General features: G+C 38.0%; 1 protein-coding gene across 1 annotated transcript in view; it reads right to left on the reverse strand.

Annotated features, from left to right (window-relative positions):
* Positions 1–7,603: 7,603 nt before the first annotated feature.
* NOL10 (nucleolar protein 10) overlaps positions 7,604–21,197 on the reverse strand; it is a 49,149-nt gene continuing 35,555 nt past the window's right edge. The window contains 9 exon segments of the mRNA XM_032683623.1: positions 7,604–8,168; positions 11,390–11,492; positions 16,664–16,718; positions 16,721–16,792; positions 16,795–16,909; positions 17,284–17,457; positions 19,163–19,252; positions 19,891–19,989; positions 20,167–20,246. Of these exon segments, the coding sequence (XP_032539514.1) occupies positions 8,049–8,168; positions 11,390–11,492; positions 16,664–16,718; positions 16,721–16,792; positions 16,795–16,909; positions 17,284–17,457; positions 19,163–19,252; positions 19,891–19,989; positions 20,167–20,246 (908 nt within the window). The 3' untranslated portion in view covers positions 7,604–8,048.

Genomic DNA, 21,197 nt, shown 5'->3' on the forward strand with positions numbered 1-21,197 from the left:
GTGATTAGATTGTGCCCAAATATCTAAACCCTAATAACTCCAGATGTTGGGGGGGGGTATGTAGAATCAGAAAAATGTTTGAAAGAGTTACATTACCTTTTCTACCTAACCAGCTGTAGCAACCTTGTCATGCTGGCTGTAGGAATCCAGTTTTTAAAAGACCCTGAAGTGCAAGAAACCATAGCAAGTTGGGACAGGACTGTACCTTCTAGGAGAAAGTGGCAATAAAATTAAATACTTGAAGTTTTTACTGAAAAGCCTACACCAGAACAGTTTAGTTTCAGCTCTTGAAAATTTGACATTTACACTGATAAGCTCTTCTTTTTTTTTTTTTCCTAACTGGAAAGTGTTTTAAGAGAAACATTTGACCAGATCTTGAATGACTTTCCACCCTCCTCTCTCCCTTTCTTACCAGTTGCTTTACTGACTGCTTTACTAAACAGTGACTTTTTCCAAGTAATTTTTTCTATGAGAAATTCCTTCAGTTTCATGGGGAGTGGTGGCCTCTTTGAAGTAAAGAGCTCTGATTCCCCAGATCTTCAGAGCCAAGGGAAAGAGTACATCTTAATTAGCATGAAAGGTCAATTACTTCTCTGTGGCTAAGAGGAAGCATGTAAGCATCACTAGAGACCATGACAGACATCCACTGTTGGGCATTACTTTATAGAAATCATTTCAGTAGACATCATGTACACATCATATAAGAAGGGAAAGTTAAGAGAGATTCTTCAGAAAAACAGTGGAGGGAAGGAGCTACCTGCCTTGACTGTTTGGTTATTTCATTCTGCAGCACCCTGAGGCACACTGTTCTCTCCACTCGGGCATAAAATCCCTCTTGCTTTGGTCACATTACATATCCACCACATACTAGCAGCCCTGCCTTCACATCTATCCAAAATGCCATCACTGAAATCAGCTTTTGTTCCCACCACTCCAGGGACAATGAGCATTTCTTGAATACCTGACACAGCCTCATGCCTCATCTCTGCTCTGGAGAAATTTCCATCTTCCAGTTTTTACTGGAACCTTTCATGGTTTGAGAGGCTGATCATGGATCATCACTTTCAAATTCTCCTAGAATAATTTTCTCTAAAGTTACCAATACTTCTAATGTCCTCCCTTACTGGCTAAGTTGCAGTTGAGTGATACCAGTCCCCAGCTACAGGCATATATGAGATATTACACACGATGTTCCTGGCTCTGTCTATACTTGTAAACTGAACAATGTCAGGCTCTCTCCTAAGCACTGGAGAATGATCATCTACACTCTTCTTCTAGTAATACTTAAATTGCAGCAAGGCAGTTACCATGGCATTGTGCAAAAGTGATTTGTTGCAACTGTCTAAAATATCTCAGATAGGGATATTTATTTGCTGTGGAGATCTGTTTAAATATTGCCTCATTTTAAGTGCAACCGTGTCATAGTTCTGTTAGGCAATCTCCATTTACATCTGTGAAAGAAGAAAAACACAGCAGCTATCATGAAAGTGTTGCAAACTTCCGTTTGACTCAGTTTACAAGAGTATCAGCAAAACCCCAATAGACAAGATAATTACTTTTCACAGCACTGTCATTTGTATGACAATAAATCCTTACAGGTAAGCATGTGGTCTTTCATTACCCCTGCTGTATGCACTCCACTTGTGGTATGAAGCTGCAATATTACAAAGGTTTAAAATACAAAGAAAGTGCATTTACAGAAGAAATGTTGGCCAATGGAAAGGATATAATATTCATTACTAAAGTCAGATGATACATCATTTGAATGCTTTTGAATGCTAAACCTTTTGTGTAATTGTACGTAATGTAACTGTATGTATATAACTGTCCATTGCAATTATACTAATGCAGTAGGTAAAAATCTTGAAAAAATTATAAAACAATCCCACCCAAAACACCCAGACCTTACTGAAGGAGTGCTAGCACAGCAGTACAGATGCACACAGAGTAGAAGGGGATTTTTGGGAGGTTAAAGCAACATTCCCTCTGCCTGCTGCCACCAACATGCACAGGAGAGTGTGCCAGCTCTCTGAATCCCCACCCTGCACTCTTGTGTCACAGCTCTCCACATCTCCAAGCTCATATAGATTCATTCTGCTCAATATGTGCCTAATAATGAGTCCACTATTGCCATTTTAGTGTTCATTCTCAAATCTGTACTGCATCTGTACAAATTCACACTAGAGATCTTGATATTAATAGAAAAAAGTGGAGTGTAGAAATAGGCACCCCACAATATGTTCAAACAAGATAAGTAGGAGAGACAGAGCAGCTTGGCAGAAACCGCTGTAGGGAAGGAAGGGTGGTTTCCAGGAATTGGGAGTATAATTCTGATTAGGGCTGGGCTGGTATTTCCACTTCAACTGCCTCGTTTTCTCTTTAATGAGGGAAATAGGATTTTTACTTTGCCCTCACTCAGTGAAGAATTAAATGGGAACAGGACCTGCCTTCACAAATAAGCTGACCTGAATGTCAGCATGACCCCACTGGGAACTACAGTGTTTTTCAACTCATACCTGATCTTGCTGTAAAAATTACTGTACTTAACTCCAATTGAATATAACTGTCAAAGGAAATACAGCACTTAATTCTTTCAAATGGTAAGAGAAAAATTACTCCTTTCTGAACATGCTCGGGTGGGTCTTCACTCCTTGCACATGTGCCATAGTCTAAAACACTAAGCAAAGAATAGAAGATGGAGATCCTGAAAAAGTCAGCAACAGACAGATACGTTTCTGAATTAACACCGGTGTAGATGATTTATTCATTGCAGTTTTCATTCAGTCGAACAGAAATCCGCTTACCTTAGCTCTGTTGATACATGAGTGTAAACTGATCTGTACCAGGGGATGTACACATATTTCATATGGAAATGCCACTTACAGGGCAAATACATGGTAGGTTTTCGCTCTACTAGTAGAAATTTGCTATTAGCCCCCATGTGAATTAAGAGTCTGGGTCAAATTAAAAAACAAAGGAGGTAGGAAGTGATACTTTAATGGAGTTAACACAAGAAGAGTCATCAAAGAGAGGAATGGGGCAGAGGAAAAAACGCCCTAAATTATAGGTGGGAGAATGGCTATGGAAATTAGCAATACCCAGTTTATAGACAGAATGACATGAATCCCTTAGCAAGGTTCACAGTTATCCATCTAGCCTGGTAAGATCATGGAGCAGGACCCCTCCCAGAAACTGTGCTAAGGTATGTGGAAAACAATGAGGTGATTGGTTACAACCAATGTTGTTTCAATAAGGGCAAAGCATGCCTGACAAATCTGGTGGTTTCTGATGGGGTTACAGCAGTGGTGGACGAGAGAAGGGTAACTTTTTACAACCTTTGTCAGTGACATGGACAATGGGATTGAGTGCACCCTCAGGAAGTTTGCCAACACACTGAGCTGGGTGGTGCAGCTGACACTTTGGAGGGAAGGGATGCCATCCAGGGGTATCTGACCGGCTTGAAGGTGGGTCCATGTGAACCTCATGAAGTTCAACAAGGCCAAGTACAAGGCCCTCCACCTGGGTTGGGGCAATCCCAAGCACAACTACAGGGCTGGGAGGAGAATGGACAGAGACTAGTCCCCGGAGAGAAAGATTTGGGGCTGTTCATGGACAAAAGCTCAATTGTGATTGAGCAATGCCTGCTGCCCAGAAGGCCGAACATGATTCTGGGCTGCATCAAAGAGGAATAGCCAGCAGACTGAAGAAGTGGATTGTGCCCCTCTGCTCTGCTCTTGTGAGACCTGATCTGGAACACTGCATCCAGGTCTGGGTCCCCAATATTAGAATGATGTGGACCTTTTGGAACAAGTCCAGAGGAGAGCCACTAAGTTAATACCAGGGTTGGACCACCCCTCCTGTGAAGACAGGCTGCGAGTTGGTGTTGTTCAGACTGGAGCAGAAAAGGCTTCAGGGTGACCTTAGAGCACCTCCCAGTACATAAAGGGGGTCAACAAGTGCTGGAGAGGGACTTTCCACGCAGGCATGGAGTTGCAGTGATAAGAACAATGGGGAATGGCATTAAACTGAAACGGGGTAGAGGTTTAGATTAGATATTAAGAAATTCTTCTCTTTGAGGGTGGTGAAGCACTGGAACAGGTTGCCCAGAGAGGTTGTGGACTCCCCTATTCCTGGAGGTGTTCAATCACAGAATATGCTGAGTTGGAAGGACCCACAAGATTATTGAGTCAACTTCTGGCCCTGCATAGGACCATCCCCAAAAGTCCCATCATGTGCCTCAGAGTATTGTCCAAATGCTTCTTGAACTCTGTCAGTGACCACTTCCCAGGGGAGCCTGTTCAGTGCCCAACCACCTCTGAGTGAAGACCCTTTTTCTAATATCCAACCTAAACCTCCCCTGACACAAGTTCAGGCCATTCCCTTGGGTCCTGTCACTGGTCATCACAGAGAAGAGATCAGTGCCTGCCCCTCCTCATCCCCTCACGAGGAAGATGTAAACTGCAATTAGGTCTCACTCCGTCTCCTCCAGGCCTGAACAGACCAAGTGCCCTCAGCTGCTCCTCATACAGCTTCCCCTCAAGGCCCTTCACCATCTTCGCAGCCCAGGCTGGATGGGGCCATGAATGTTTTGCTACCTGGTCTAGTATAGTAGAAGGTTCCCTGCCCATAGCATGGGTATTGGAACTAGACAATCTTTAAGGTTCCTTCCAACCCAAACCATTCTATGATCTTTATGATCTAGAGAGTCTTTAAATGCAGGAACCGTTTTCTTTGGTTGTGTAAACTACAAGCTCTGCTAAATCTGATTATTTTCAGCATGCTTCACTGTAAATTTGTTCATTTCAGTGACAAGACTGCTTTGTGTTCATCACAGAGTCAGTTGTTGAGTAAAATGGGCTTTGAAACACAGAGATAATGATCAAGAGCTAAAATTATTAATAGATTTATGTGCTTTCATTCAGCTTAAATCCGATACTTCCAAGATCAGACAAAATATATTAGCTATGGAAAAATGCCAAAAGAAGTATTTAATCTTTAAGAAAGAGATAAAAGATTTACAGCTAGTGAGTGATTCAGTGGAAGGATGAGACAAAGGGGGAAATTAATCCAGTCAATTAATGATGCATGCTCCTTCCTTAGCCCTACCACATTCATAGAGTCATCTGGCTGGAGAGGTCCTCTGAAGTTTATTAAGCCATCCTCTTCCTCAGGTAAGGCTCCACTACACTTACAGGTATGGGATATCTATACCTGCAGATATTTAATCTGACATCACAAGTCTTTTCATGGACATTGTGCAACCTCCCCAGGTAAGGCTGTACGCTTCACTGTCCTCCCACATCTGAAAATTGGTCCTTTCTTCCTGGCATTAATTAAATTCTCCATTTTCACACCTGGAAACATGGAGAACACAAATATAAAAGGCTGCTGCAAAACAAGACAGAGTAAAGTGAAAACTGTTATATCCTCCCTCACAACTCTTCCTGATGCTGGCCATATCAAATCATACCTACTTTAAGCTCCACACATAAATGAACCCCATGAGTATAAAATGTATATATACATTTACGCACACCTGCTATGTATGCAGGGGAATATTTTTTAAATCACATTTCATTATTTTGTTCAGATACTGAAAATGAGCAGTGTGGGGTACAGTCAAATTCTTTCACTTGTTTTTTAAACTGGGGGATGCTCTTGATTCAGACAATTATACCATCCACAGGAGCACAGAATGATTCTTGGCTTGGTAACAGCATTTTTGAAAGAACATCACACAAACAGTTTTTGGTTCAATGTTTGTTGAATGACAAATGGCTAACTGAAGTAAATCATATTACCTGTGAATAAAAAGTATTGAAGTACAGGTGACATCTCAGATCCAGGTCATTCCTTTATCTCACTATTTCTCTCACATTTAACCTCTATCTGTACATTTATTTATAGAGAATTTTAAACTGATTCTCACCACTAAGTTCTCATATGTATGAAACAATCAGGATTTCCGTGAGGCTACAGCATCTGATCACTCTTACCTTAAGAGTATGAACCTTAAACGTCACAAAGGATCACAGCACCTGCTCACCTTCTTGGAATGGTAATTCTGGATAAATACTGATTCCAGTAGTACGGAAAATGAAGTATGGAAAAAAGATTAACTGAAAAAGGTTAATGTAACCAGGCCAACACTTAAGAAATGCCTGCTTTGGTTGCATGATACAGTTAATCCATTTCCAATAATGTTGCATTAATATACCAGCTTCTACTGAAACTTGGAATCCTCCCCCAGATGAAAGCCAGTTCTGATAATGGTATGGCCAAACATCTGGGGGCCAGAGTGCTATGAGAAGAGCTGTGTAAGAGCCTAGCCAAAGGCCTGCCTGACTTTGCTTGGGAGCTGCATCACCCTTAGTACTCACCCAAGCTATGATGCAGGTGTGCCATGGACCTCGCAGATTCTGATCCGCTCACTTTACCTTGGATCTGCCTTGTCCTTGCAAACTTGTTTGCTCTGCTGGCTGAATGTCACTGCTGTCACCCTACAGGTGACTGCAGGACTGCCCTCCTATCAGGGAGGTCACTGCCCTTGTTGGTATCACCCTGAGCTCCCAGACTGTCTTGCCAAAGAGCTGCCCACTTTTGCTGCCCCCTAAAGCCTCAAAAGAAAGGCTTGCAAGGAATTCTTATTCCCATTTCACCAAAAAGCTCTTGTGCTTGAGTGAGTGCCAAGCAGCTTCGTACAGCCCACCAACTACAACTCACCGTGTTCCAGAGTTCCAGCACTGGACACTGAGGAGCTTTGCCTCACTGCCAGCACAATGTAAGTGCATGAAAAGCAAAACGCTGACCAAAGCCACTGTCAGTCAGAAGAATCTCAAACCAGAAGAAATACACTTTTTAATCTGAAAGTTAACCATTTCAAACTGATTCACTACTACCCTGCAGACCAACCACATCTTTTATTTACTGCTCCTGATAGCTCACAAAATCACTGCTGAAATACGGATGCCTTAAAACGTAGTGGGATTCAGACCTACCACAAGAAGGAACAAACTGTGCCAAATTCCAGCTCTTGCAGTGACAGTTCTGTACCCAGTCCCCAACTCTCCCAATATCAAGCACAATGGAGGCAAGTTTTCCATGTTAATCGTTCCATGTTCAGTACACCTGAATTGCACATAGATAATTTCTAAGAGATAATAAAATGCTCCAGGGGAAAGAAGTTGCACTAGTACAAACTTTAACTTGTCACTGCATTTGGATTCCAAAGGCTTGAATGTCAAGAGACAAGCCTCCAAAAAGAGGGAAACACCCTGAAGCAAACACAACTACATTCACATTTTCTCAGTGCCTAAGGAGAAGTAATAATAGTGCTTACAGCATGGGTGGACTGACAATGGAATATCGGGTAGTTCTGTGCTAAATAAAAAACATGAGAAGGTTATGGGCAATAGAGAAATCAGACAACTAGAGGTAAAAAAATAGGTATTGAGAGATTCATCCTTTAGTTGAGAAAAAGGACAGAAGTGATGATTACAATATAGTTTTTAAAGATAAAAATATCACGTGTAAAAGGCATTTTTAAACTAAAGGCAACATAAAGCCAAAGCCAGTTTTTGAAAAACAGAATTGTGTGTCATCCTTCAAGAACCAGAAAAATTTATTGAGCCCCTGTAAAGATAAGTTTTTAGACAAAAAATAATTTACTCTTGATCTTCTATCTAAGCAGTCACAAATAAAGATTTCAGAAACCAAAATCCTCAGCTCTTAAGTTAAATAAAAGACAGGTAGCCTCACTGTATACATAAATTCTTATAGAGAAAACATCCAGGGTTACACAATAACCAGTTGCTGGTGATTTCAGCACAAATACTGTTCACACCGGACCATATTCATAGTGTCCTTTGGTCAGCACTTTTACTTTCATAAACTTTTCGGTAATTAACACAGGGCTTAGAAAGTTCTGGTTTCGTGTTCCTCAATGAATCAAATACAAGTTCATTGGTACTCTGTCTAAAATTGAAAAAGCCCCTTTTTCAAATGAAAGATGAGACAAAGAAGTTTCTTGAAAAATAACACAAAGTAATTCAATGAAACAGTCGTCCTCGTCCACGTTTGCTCTTGAGATGACTTGCAGAACGCCTGAGAGTTTTCCTCTCTTGACGGTGTCGCTTCTCAGCTTCCTGCTGTTTCCTTTGCTGCTCTGACTGGAATATTAAAACAAAAATAGACTCAGGTTCTTGTAAACTTGCACCTCATTGTTCCAGTATCAATATATCATGTCAGAATTCCATTAGGAAAACATGGAAATGTCACCACAAATTTCCTCATGATATCTTGTCTTGGTACTTGGTAGTTCTGGGTATCCCCAGGTGCTATTATTCCAAGTTTTTCAGGGCAAATGTTTAACACAAAGATACCAAAATCCAGTGAATAAAGTAATGTATTTCAGATAAAAAACAATGTTTAACAGTACACTCCAGAATTTATATTTAGTTCCCTCAAGAAGGCAGATCCCAATTTGAGGCTACTTAATATATACTTTGGTTAACTAGTTCAATATGTTAACTGTGTTCAATATTTGCACAAATTTATTTCAAAAAAACAGCATAATTAGTTAAATTTGCTGAAGCATACAGGTTTTTTAAAATGTGTTCTGACTTAGGAGTTCTTGAAAGTGTTTTATATGCTGCATGCAATTCTAGAAACACTTTCCACATGAAAACAATTTTAATGCTCCTGTGGCAGGTGTTCCAATAATGTTTCTCCCCTTAATCAAAAACATGTTGAAAGTGTTTAATTTATGTACCACATAAACTACTATTTTCTTTGGAAGACTAAGGCTTCTCTTTAAACCTAGCATGAACTGGCACTACTCAAGCTCAGGCAACTGTCCATGCTAAAAAGTACTCCAGTAATTCCAGCAATTTCAACATCAGCACAGAACAACTGAATTGACAGTGAGACAGAATCACTACTACTGTGTATGCAGCTGCATTCCCACTGCATCTCACTCTATAATCAACAGCATTCAAATGCCAGCCTACCTCTCCTTGAATCTCCCATTCTCAGACCATTTAAATTTGGTTGAGGCGAGGTAGGAACCAATTTACCAAATGTAGCAATAAGCCCCTATCAGTATGAAGGCAGTGAAAGCTAATGGTCTTTAGACTTTGATAAAATTTACTGATTCCCATTTTCACTGCAAGTAGAACAAGAAACCCACTATTTGAAAATATAAGCAATTTCTCTCTGTCTCTATACCTCTTCTGAAACAGCCTAGAAAAATCTCACTTAAGTTCACGTTGTACTGATAGTGGACTGATCTTGATTTGCATCAGAGACTTTGCGGTTTGGTTTTGGGTTTTTTGTTTGCTTTTTTTTTAAATGTCTTCCATACCTTCCTAGTAGTGTAAGTACTTAGGTATTTTAGAAACCCTGATATTTTGTTAGATCTGTTTGCTATAACAAAGCATACCAAAACTGAAGACTAAGCTGCCACACTGTAGGAACCATATTCAAATCCTCTGAAAACTAAACTGTGAAATATCAACGACAAACAATTTCATCATTGGATCTATCAGTGGTTGCTAGGCATTTGGGAGGCTGATAACATACCACACCTGCAGCAGCCAAGTTCAGTCTCAGTTCCACTGACTAGAAGTTTGAGTGATACCAACCTTAGGGAAGAACAATTCCCTCCCAAACTAAATCTTTCCACCTACTCGTAAATACATCTGCCCTTTAAGGAAAAGGCATCACAAAGTGTAAGTTGATGACTCAAGTAACACCAAAATCTCTTTTTTGGCTTGTCAGCTACAACTCTTTATTCTCTGAAAAGGAGTGTAAAAGACTGCATAGCATGACTTCTTCCTAGCTCTACCTGCTCCATTCCTTGGGACTTCAAAATATATACACAGGGTCTGTTTCTTTAAGAGAAGACTTGTGAGTTTTACTTCGTTATTCTGTTGATAGGAGAAATATCTCCACTGTAGATGCATTATTTTTCTTTCAATCAGATATTTAAAAATATTTTATGCAAATGACTACAATGTACATATTTCAATAAAGCAGTATCAGTTAACAGTCAGGAAAAGAAAATCCATAGATGTTAGCAGCACAGTAATTAAAAAAACCCTCAAAGCTATATCTTATCTGATGGAATCAAGTAAAAATGGCATTCTGAACCACTGCTGTGCCTGTCTTCTTCCACCTTACCCCTACATCTTCACAAAACTGTTACAGTGACAGTTCATTGTGCATTATGGCCTGCAAGAAACCTTGTGGCTTTACATTTTCTAAGTTAAAGCTACTGTAAAAAAGACTGTGCTTTCAAAGTCCTGGAAATCCCATTTAATTAACTGCAAGACACTAACATATCAGTTACAGAGCTGGTAAAATCCCCAGAATGGTTACCCTACATGGCACTGTAGAGGAATTTGTGACTTGACTCCACAGTCAACACATTTTAAATTCCAGAAACACAGGAATCAAAAACAGATGAAAAAGGACATCTGCAAGCAGATAATAATCAAGTAAAATAAGTAAGGTAGAAAGAGTCAATAAATCTTTTTTTCTTCAGGCATAACCAATGTGACAACCAAATAACTACAGAGCCATTCTTGTGACAGTGAGAATATATTTGACAACTGCTAAGGAGAAATGTATTATAGCAAAGAGGCTTACCTGAGGAAAACCATTTTTAACTGAAGTAAATTTTGTCCGCTCAAGTATATTATATATAGGTCTTAAGATTTTATAACGTGTCCTTTCCTCAGTTCTGAAGCAATTTTCTAGTAAAAAATCCCTACATGTTCCACGGCAGTAGCAGATACACACATGTATTGAACTCTCTTCACACTATAAAGTAATAGCGTGTCTGCAGTTTACAAAAATCTTAGGCTGGGAAATCAAAAGCCTTGGTAAAGGTAGATAGGCAGCAGTCAACCACATACTTCAAATGGAATTCGACAACTAGAACAGGACCAGGACTCATTCCTATGATGTGTGTTACACAAATTCAATGACAAAGGCAGTTGGGAGCTCTGTTTTTATCATGCCGAGAGCAAGCAACCTACAGCATCCTGCCTGCATTTGGACCTGCAGACCAAGATCTGATCAGTCCTGGCACAGAAGTCAGGCAAGGTCACAAGCTTCTGGTGGTGTGTCTGCAAATAAACTATTAAAAGACGCAAGCCATTATTTTCCACCGGAACATGAGATTTTATGAGTGTTGCTTGAGTTATAAGGGATAAACACACTGAGTACTACCGGAGGCTTTCATTCTCTTGGCAAGAACCTGGAGAGTTGGCAGCTTATAAAGAAATGAAGAGGGACATTTGCTTGACGGTTTTAAAGTTCCTGTTCTTTCATGCAAAAACTAAAGTTATTTGTGTATTATCTTTAAAATTATATATATATAGCTCACCTTTTTTAATTTGAATGTTGCCTGTTTGCTGCCTACTGTGGTATCAGACACATTGAGTGTGCCAAGTTTTTCTTCAAGCTTTAAACGATCTTCAAGGGTTTTCCTGCAGAGAAAAATAAACATTTAGTCCCTATATTTGCCATCTTTTTACTATAATAAAGATTGATAATGCAGTCAAAACTAACCTCAATTTCTCTGAAACTAAAATATCATAACTAATAAAATAAACATTCAGGAAAAAAAAAGACAAATTCAAATAATTTCCTCCAGATAGTACTTCCAGTAGAAACACTTTTAAAATTTATGTAAATTTCACTAGTTTTGCTGCTAAAAAAGCAACATAACTCTAGTTGAGAAAGAAACTACATCCTTCTGTTGCCATAGTTTTCTACGAAATGTCAGAAAAAGTTGGGGATATTAAACTCTGGTAATAGATACATGCACTAATTAAAAAAGTAGGGCTAGACATATAAAATTTTCTTGAAATCTCAATTTCTGAATTGGAAACATTTTTGAGGAAAGGAAGTAATCTTGACTATAAATCAGAATAAATTCATCACAGAATGAATCACTGCACTGACAGAGACAAAACTAATCCAAATACAAATGATTGTTCAGACATTATGCCCACGACAGTCTTTTTCTGCATAAAAGAGAAATATAAATAAGTGAATGTGATAAATATGACAGACCCTGGCCCCAGAGAGGAGCTCCACAGGAGCACATGACTTCAAGCACAGTGATTATCACTGAGTTTCTGTAAGCAAGCTGGCAAAGAGCCTCTAACTCAGGCACCCAAGTCCAGCATTTCTGTGAAGGAGGTACTTGTGGCTGAAACTGATACTGTTTTCAGCTCTTCTCCACTAGAAGCTAAAGACCCTACAAAGGCAAGAGACATGGAAGTGCCCCAGTTGCTCCAGGTTGCAAGCTGATACTCGGTATCATGATTACTGACTTCAGTTAAGTTGGGTCGTAACCTGGAAAAACTGAGGCATGGAAATACACCTTGTTCCCACACAGCCTCCAGCTCAGGGGTGAGGCAGGCAGGCAGGTAGGCATGTAGGGATGGTGCTGGCTTCAGCCAGCCTCCCTAAAGGCACCTGTGAGTCCTAACATAGCTCATCCTTCTCCTATAATGTAGGTCCTACAACTAACTAACACCATCTTAAAATACAACGTGGTTTATAGGATCAAACTCACTCTACATGTGCTTAGAAAATATTCTCCTAACTGTAAATAAAATTTGATTCTGCAATTTGAGATGCTATTAGTGCCTCACTAGCACTTTCTGAAGAGGGCCAGAAGACATTTTTTGTACAAGTTTGAAACTGGAAAATAAGTCATCATAAAAACACAGACGATTAGCAGCCACTAAAGTCAATGGCATTTACTGTGGATGAAGGACTCATGGACTGTGTCCTATGCTTTAAGTCTCTGAAGTCCACTGGATTTTGGTTAATGAGCCATTTTATGTAACAAAGACTTTTCAGATTAATCATGAAAAATTACTGTCAAGAATTACTTTATTTCTCATGACTAGGTACTTTGATTGTATTTTTTTTGGTAGTATATTTTTCATTGAGTACATGTAAAAACTTGTTCCATCTGTGTGAATCGGAAAGACAAGCTAAGCCTTAGAGCTAACTGTGGCAGAAGATCAGTCACCAACACTGTAGTGGGATTTCTATGTTCAAGTCTCATTTTTCTCGCCTTTGAAAATGAACTGGAGAAATATGGCTACTACCCAGCAATTATTTAGCATGACTGCCTAGATACTGCTTCAGTCAGGAGAAAAGTTAAAATGAGGAGATACTAGCAAAATGTGGGGTTGCAATTTTACTGCAGAAATACAGGTATGTGTCTGTTTATCTGAAAATGTGCAGAACTCAAGTGATAGCGAATTGCACGCACTGATACACAAACACAACAGCTGGGTTGTTTGTTTTGGGTTTTTTTTACATCTTCCTCAACAAATTAATTTAAGGGATACATTTACAGTGTTATTATAAGCAAATTCCCCTGCTCTACTGTAAAATACAAACAAAAAAATTACCAATGCACTTCTTTTTTTGTCTTTATTAGGAGGAGAGTTTTCCAGGACTTTTCCTGCTGTTTTACTTTAGCAATACCTAGGAATGTCAACTGCCCTTTTGTTGGCTTCCTTTGCCACCTCTGGAGGCACATACATGGACTGTCATACTTTTTATAAAATATGACTACTGTAGTTTTTAGTTTTGATATGCTCTAACTTCAGTAACGTACTCTTTAAAGAGACATCAAGTAAATCAAAAAAGCTCTTAGCACACTGATAAAATTCCTTTCCTTTTATGCATTCCTTTTAAGTCACTAGGCAAGAAACTTATGCTGTAAGCAGAGGATTTGCAGGTTTTCTTGTCCAAGTGCAAAAGGGGAAAATTAAATGCAGACAGATTTGAGACAAGGCGTTTTTTACAACCATGAGTAAATTTTGCAGATTTCCTGCACAGAGAAATGCGTAGACTGTTGGTCTAAGAAGAAATTTATAGTACGCACCACTGCTTTAGAAGTTGGGCTTGGAGCCGTGCTGAGTCAGGAATATGTCAAAAGAAACACCCAGTTTTATATAAGTCATAAACTGTTTCCTCAGGTAGAACATTATACGATTAGAGAAAAAAAGAACACCTAGCCATTAAATGCATAGTGAGGGTATTAAGGTACTTAATTATACTGGTCACAGACCGTCATTCCATAACTTGGATATATCAAATCAAAGACAAACATGCCAGCCTCACCAGATGGTACATGCCACTACAGTCTTTCCAATTTTCAGTATGTTACTTGAATTACTTTTATGCTGACTACTTATCACTGAATAAGGCCAGCAGAAAATATATTATTTTCTTCATAAAATTCTAATACACAAAAATGCTTATTAGCCAAAAAAGGTAGCTTGTAACACATGGTAAATCATTATGATTACAGTATCATATCAGTATATGTTATACGAAACAGATACCAGCTGTTAATTTTTAATTTGAGGAATACCAAACTCCACACTAAGAACAATGCTTGGATGAGCACAAAAGGGTCAGTGAATGTTGAGCTAACTGGTTAGACAAAGACTAAAAAAACCCCATGCAAGACAATTCAATGACAGCAACTCAGAAAACAAAGGATGTAATGCTATCCCATCCATTTTTTGGTCATTCTCTTCTGTTCTCAAATTTTTCTCCTTTTATTACATTTTACATTATATCCCATCTATGCACCTACCACACAGAGGGTATCCATTAGCAGCAAATCTTAAGACAGATTCTTTTTTCTTTAAAAGCAATCTTTTAAAAGTCTTTTGATAGTTTATGTTACCACTGATATTCCTTCCTGGATGGGCCTGTGATATTTGCTTTTGTTTTCCCCTGGCTGAAGTAATAATCTTTCTCCCTTAAAACCACATTAAAGAATTACTTTGCCTGTGTCACACTGTACTAATTTTTTCTGAATGTTTCTCTTCCTTACACCTGTCTTGGCTTATTTACTTTACTTTCCACACCCTTGTTCACATTTAAGCCTTGTATGTTTTGCATAAAATGCAATCTTAGTCCTTCAAGTAAGCGCCCTTGAGAATTTTCTTTAGACCTTAGCAGCTAAATTTGTGCAAAAGAACAGCATGTGAGTAGGCTGCAGCCACACAGTCTTTTAATGAAGTATTTCAATGGCACTGAGAATACAGCGTCATTTGACCACTGTCTCAGGCTCATTCCAAGTTACAGCTAACGTAACTGTAAACCTAATTATAATGTAAAAAAATATTCTTAACCTATAATACTTTGTCAGAATGTCCAGAGATGATTTTCTCCTGACAAAGGAGAAAAACTGACAAAATTAAAGATGCTTTATCTTCTGGAACAAACTAAAAAAGAAAAATAATCAGAAGAAAGTTAATGGAAAAATCTAAGAAAGTTAGAGTCCAGAATAAGTGGGTATGTTCAATAAAAAGAACAAAATAAAATTCCCATGTGATAAAAAACAGCTAAGGAAAACACAGGAATCAGTTATGCAAAACTGCTATAAATCTCAATTTATAGACTACTACTATTACTTAAAAAGGTCTTACAGGTACAACATGGAACTCAGACTACCTGACTACCATAGGAACACCACTTCACTAATAATTAGAAGTCCATTTATATCATAATTAGAGTAGGGACAGGCTGAATTTTTATCAAGCATTTCTTTACGTGTCTTCAGAAAAGTTCATCATGAAACAACTAGGTTGTAGTGTCAGCCGTGACATAAAGAAACAGGCCCATCATATATATATTTCACTTTCTTTTCTTTAGCTATAATTTCATTCTACATACAAAAGGTAATGATTATTACGAGATCCATCCAGCACAACAACCTATTCCAACATTAGTCAAAATCCTGCTCTGCATCCACTGTGCTGCAAGAACTCTGAAGCTACCTACAGTCTCGAGAGGTTTTAATATTAGTGGCTGTGCTTCAAACAACAAAGGGCTATGAAAGCTTATCTTCTGAAGGGCTCAACCCACCTCTGAAAAAAGCAAATCAATGAGATTTGCAGGCATTGAGCACCTCAAAGCCAAGCCTTTACATTGATGTGTTCTTTCTCTAGTCTGACAGGCACTTTATACAGTATCCGTTACTTTGGCTGTTCATCAATTTAAAGCACAAAAAAACCAACCAACCAACAAACAAAAAACCCTAAACAAACCCCGTCCTAGTCTGGTATTTTGTATTGCAAAATGAAAACCAGAAATAGTACGTCCTGACAATGAGGACAGTGTAGATTTTGAAAATTTCTGGATGCCATAAAAATACCTGAACAAAACAATTTTTCTTTCACCATCTTGATCCTACCCCCCAAAACAGTGACTATTCATGCAGCATTCTACATTGTTTTAGAAGGTCAGATAAGGAACATCCAGACTGTCAACCTCATACTGACACTGGTGGAGAAACATAACCCTCACAAGACATCAGTGTTGTTACCTGTGAAAGCAGCACTTCACAACACTTAATAATGGATCCTCCAATCTGACTCAAAATATTAATCTCTTACTCATCTCATCTGTGTTGCCTCTCTGCCCTACTTTAAACAGTATAGTTGTTTAACTACAAAACAAAGCTTTCAACAACTATGTCACTTGAGGTTATATCCCTGAATTGCCAGATGTTGCTTTACTTCCAAGCCAAAACATCACTAGCCTGCACTGCAGGGAAATACTTAAGAATTGCCCACCCCAGCTATTAAAATAGGAACATTAGTCTTACTTCATTAATTTTTGTTTTTTGGCAGAGTCTTTGAAGCTTCTGAATTCCTCTCCTTCTTAATCTCAAAAAACTGAGGTTTCAGTAATGTTTGCTGATCCTCCTTGGACCTTTCCCGCCGCTTTAGTTTTCCTCTTGGCGTAAAAGCTTGCGCTGTTTCCTGACCTCTTCAACCCAGCCTTTTTCATCATCTGAACTCTCAGAACTTTCTACATCACTTGCTTTTCCTTCTGGTTCTTCCTCCTCTTCCTGCAGACAAAAATAGTATAAAATAAGAGATCATCAACTAATTTTCCTTTCAAACCATTCCTGCAATTAGAGTACATGACAGCTTTTAGATACAGCTGAAGAGAACTAAAAGCAGTAATAGCAGCTGAAGCTGAAAATATAATATGAAGTTGTTACTATCTACATATTTTATGTTTTTCAAATGATTATTCATGCAGACACAATATTGTTCACATCTAAAAACTAGATTAGAATTATAAATTAGACTTAATTACTGGAGCTGATAAAACATTCTTGCATGCCTCAGTCTTTCCGGGGTGAAAAGTCTGAATGCTTGAAACAAAGGAAAAAAAAAATCTATGGAGTTTTCTTAATCCAAATGGAAAATATTTTACCTCTCCTATTGCTTCCAGTTCCTCTAAGATCTTTAGTTTCCTCTTTCTTTTCTCACTTATTTTAGAAACAAGTGGATTAAGTAGTCTAAATTCTTCACTCTGCTCATCCACCTGGAAATCTGGATTCTCAAACATGACCTTAAAACGATCATCTTTGAGAAGGCTGGGCAGATTCTGGAAGAGAAGCAAAGCATGAGCAGTTAGACAATTCCGAAAAATACATTAATAAAATACGTAACACTTTTTAAAAAATTCAAACCCAGCATATGAAATGCCGGTTGCTTTATCCTTCCAGGTCAAATAAACATCAAGATATATGCTTATTGTACTTTACGAAGATCGTTCTAAGCTACCTGTAAGCAAGACTTTTTTAATGCACGCTACAGACACCTTAAATACACAATTACTAATATTTTTGAATTAATGTTTCTCATACATTCAGCCAGTTAGTCTGGAGATATGCTGTTATCTATTGACTAATCAGCAGTACCTCCAAGGCAAATATGTTGCCTGACAGGGGTGATTCTACAACATGTAAAACAAATTATCAGGGTAAATGTCTTTATGCAGTGGTACTATTTTACTGTAAATACTTAAGAGAAAGTGTTTCTATACATATTATAACACCTTTTTTCACTACCTTCACATACAAAATGGAGAAGACAGTTTTATTCATGTCAAAGTAAAATGAACTCAGTGTAAATTTTGCTATTGGTGGATTAGGAATAGTTCAAGCTACAAATTCAGGTTATGTGAAGACCAATTGTTGTCATTTTTAAAATCACTGCATTCAAAACTTTTTATTAAAAAAGCTGATCTTTTAACACTGTCAAATTTATATCAGCATATTAATCTCCTCCCAGCATTAAATTTTCAGTGTTACTTCAGAAAGGGGAGGGTGGGACTAAGAATACAGAAAACAAGTTTTCTGTTACAAGTGTAAATTTCAACACAAAACTGGTGCAATTGTGTGACTTTCAGCCACACAGCCAAAAATTAAATCCCAAAGGCTAAAAAAAATTGTTTGTTGTAAGACTCTAATGCCATTTCAGGAAAATAATCAGAACATGCATTTTTATGTATATTCCTTTTTTGCCGTAACACAAACTCTATGTACTCCAAAACAAATCAGCCCCCAATTATTGAATTCTCATTTTCATTGTTACATTTGCTTAAGTCTGCATTTAAGTTTCACCACCATCTACTTTTTCAGTAGTTCATACTTCCTACTAACCCTAACACACAAGATTTCATTAGATGCCACATGCAGCTAATGTTGGCCTTTCATGAATGCAACATTCCTGTGAGAATGAGCACCTATGAAGTGCTACCTATAAAAAGCCTGCCCTCCTGTTAGGTATGAAACATTAACCCATTTCTTCCACTAAACTTCTCTTAAGATAGAAATGGATTATTTTTAACACCAAGAAGAATTGCTATTGCATAAGAGCAAATCATTTTGGCTAATCTATAAAATACAGTTAACTGTGTACACAAATAATGGCAATTGTGTCTTTAGTTTCATAGATAACATCAATCCTTGTTGTGGTCACACCGAAATACCAACAAATGTAAACAACAGGTCTTGTCTGAACAGCCTTGGTATTGACTCTGCATTAACCAGCTTCTGGAGTCCTATGAAACCCGTATCATCTTCGAAGTATTTCATCATTTTTAGCTTTAAGTTACTACATGGTCTTTTTGTGCTGCAGCTACAGTGAAGTCCACCTTAAAGCCACCTACCAGAACAAACTATTTATGAGAAACAGAAACAATGGAATTTTTAATCTGTTTGGCCAAACAACAACAACAACTCAAACCTGTAAGCATTGCTATTTCTGTGCCCTAGGTTGGAGAAGTCTCCAAAGCAAGAGCTCACCTTCTGTTTCCTTTTTCTAGTCATCTGTTGCTCTTCTCCTTCTTCTTCAATCAGTTTGAGTGCAAGTTCTTTATTGACTTTTGGAAGTTTCTAACAAGAGGAAAGCAATTAATCAATAAATTAGCCTTTGACACATGTAACCGACATGCTTTACACTTGTAAGTGTGGTGAGAGAGAATTCTTATTCATTCTTACAACTCTTGCTGAAAAGTTCCTTGACTGGTTCCAAATATTTCTAGATACTGGTAAAGCAACAGCATTCGAGAAGATTTAAGTAGGATTTCTGCAAAATTTTTAACTTGAAATGCATCAGTTTTAGTACTTTAACAGCAATCCTTTCTCTTCGTATGTTGAACAAATTCCATCTAGAAAGCTACCAGTTACAAACACAACACAATTTTCATACATCTCTTTCCAGAGTATCATGTTTTAATGGCTTAAGTCATTTAGTATTATGACAGAAGTAGAAACTGCAAGTTGTACTAGTGGGTTAACTGATCAAGTGGCAAATGCGATAAGAGTTGCTCTTGTATAGTCTGGTATCAGTCTTTTGGAATCAGACTTGGGAATTTCATGGTTCTATTCCAGAAATTCTATAAACTGCTTTGTGTCTCTAATGATAAACAGAACCAAATCCTAAGTCATCACATCTCTAAGATACACTTAGGAATATATTACTCTTTATGAGTAGTTTTCCCAAAAGTATACGAATTGTTTATAGGATTTACCTTTAGTTGAACTCTCTGTGCACGTGTTTCTTCTATCTTCTGTCTTATTTTCTCTCTTCTGTATTCTTCATAGGCAAAAGGATTGGCCATCATTTTTGCCTTTGAACAGGCAGGAGAAAGTAAAAAGAAAATACCATTAGTATAGGACACAGTCTGTTATTTTTAGGGAAAAAAAACCACGCAACCAAAATGAAAACCACAAAGAGAAAAAAGAAAACCCCACCACACATATTTTATTGTTAAGAATAAAAGTTGACATGAATCAACATTATTTACCTTGTGATAAAGTCTTATGTCCATGAAAAAGCCATGCATATATGCTCTGAGCAATGTTGATCCAATTAGATGAGCAAGGCCTGGAAAAAAGGTTCCAGAGCATTTTAAAGAGCTTTCATATATAAAGAACTTTTATTCCAAGCTAGCCACTTCACTTGCCTGATTAAAGACAAACAAGCACTGCCAATGCAACACATCAATCCATCAGTCACATTCATTACATCAAGACTAAGTAAAACCACAAAAAAAAAAAATCGCTTTGGCCAGAAAGAAATTTAAGCTTCTTCAGAGCAACGAAATCCATATTTCTTGCCATAATACATTACTGAGCACTTCTAAAAAATGCCCACATGCAGTATGTTCCATAGGAGCTTACAAAGAAAAATTCCAGAGGATTTTTTTTTTAAAGTCCATAAGAGTTTGACAATTTCTTTTTTAGTGTGATAGAGAGATGTTTTTAATTAAAGAGCTTTGCCTTAGGTCAACCCCAACTCTCCTAGTCTGAGGTAAATTAAGCAAACTGGAGCAAAACATTGCAATCAAAACATGTAATGGACAGAAAAAGGACTAACTACCTTGGGAGAAGCTTGCTTACCTTCTCTGCTATATGATTTTCAGCATTCCAGTTCCTTGAAACTGTGTTTCTATCAGCCCTAGAATGATTTCTGCTTTCTGGAAATTACTACATTCATACAGGGTAGCCTTTGGTAGATTTTGCTGTGAGTTCCAACATTGTATTTGAGCATCTCAAAAATATTTTGAAAACTAAACCAACTTATCTTCCTAGCTTTCCATGCAGCGTCCGAAACCACACACCACAAATTCCTAGACTATTAAATCAGCAAATACAATACCTTCTTGGGATAAAAAGCTGAGAAATACAAGTATCTATCTTGCATCTGCTGGGAACCAAGGAACTTAGAGCCATCGGTCTGGAATATTAATAACCAAGAAGACTAAAGGAAACCACTGCCAGTGAATTTCTAACAGTGCTCACACATCACATTACAAAATTTACGTGTGCAAATGAT

The sequence above is a fragment of the Chiroxiphia lanceolata genome, chromosome 3 (assembly GCF_009829145.1).
Source record: "Chiroxiphia lanceolata isolate bChiLan1 chromosome 3, bChiLan1.pri, whole genome shotgun sequence".
Lineage (NCBI taxonomy): Eukaryota > Metazoa > Chordata > Aves > Passeriformes > Pipridae > Chiroxiphia > Chiroxiphia lanceolata.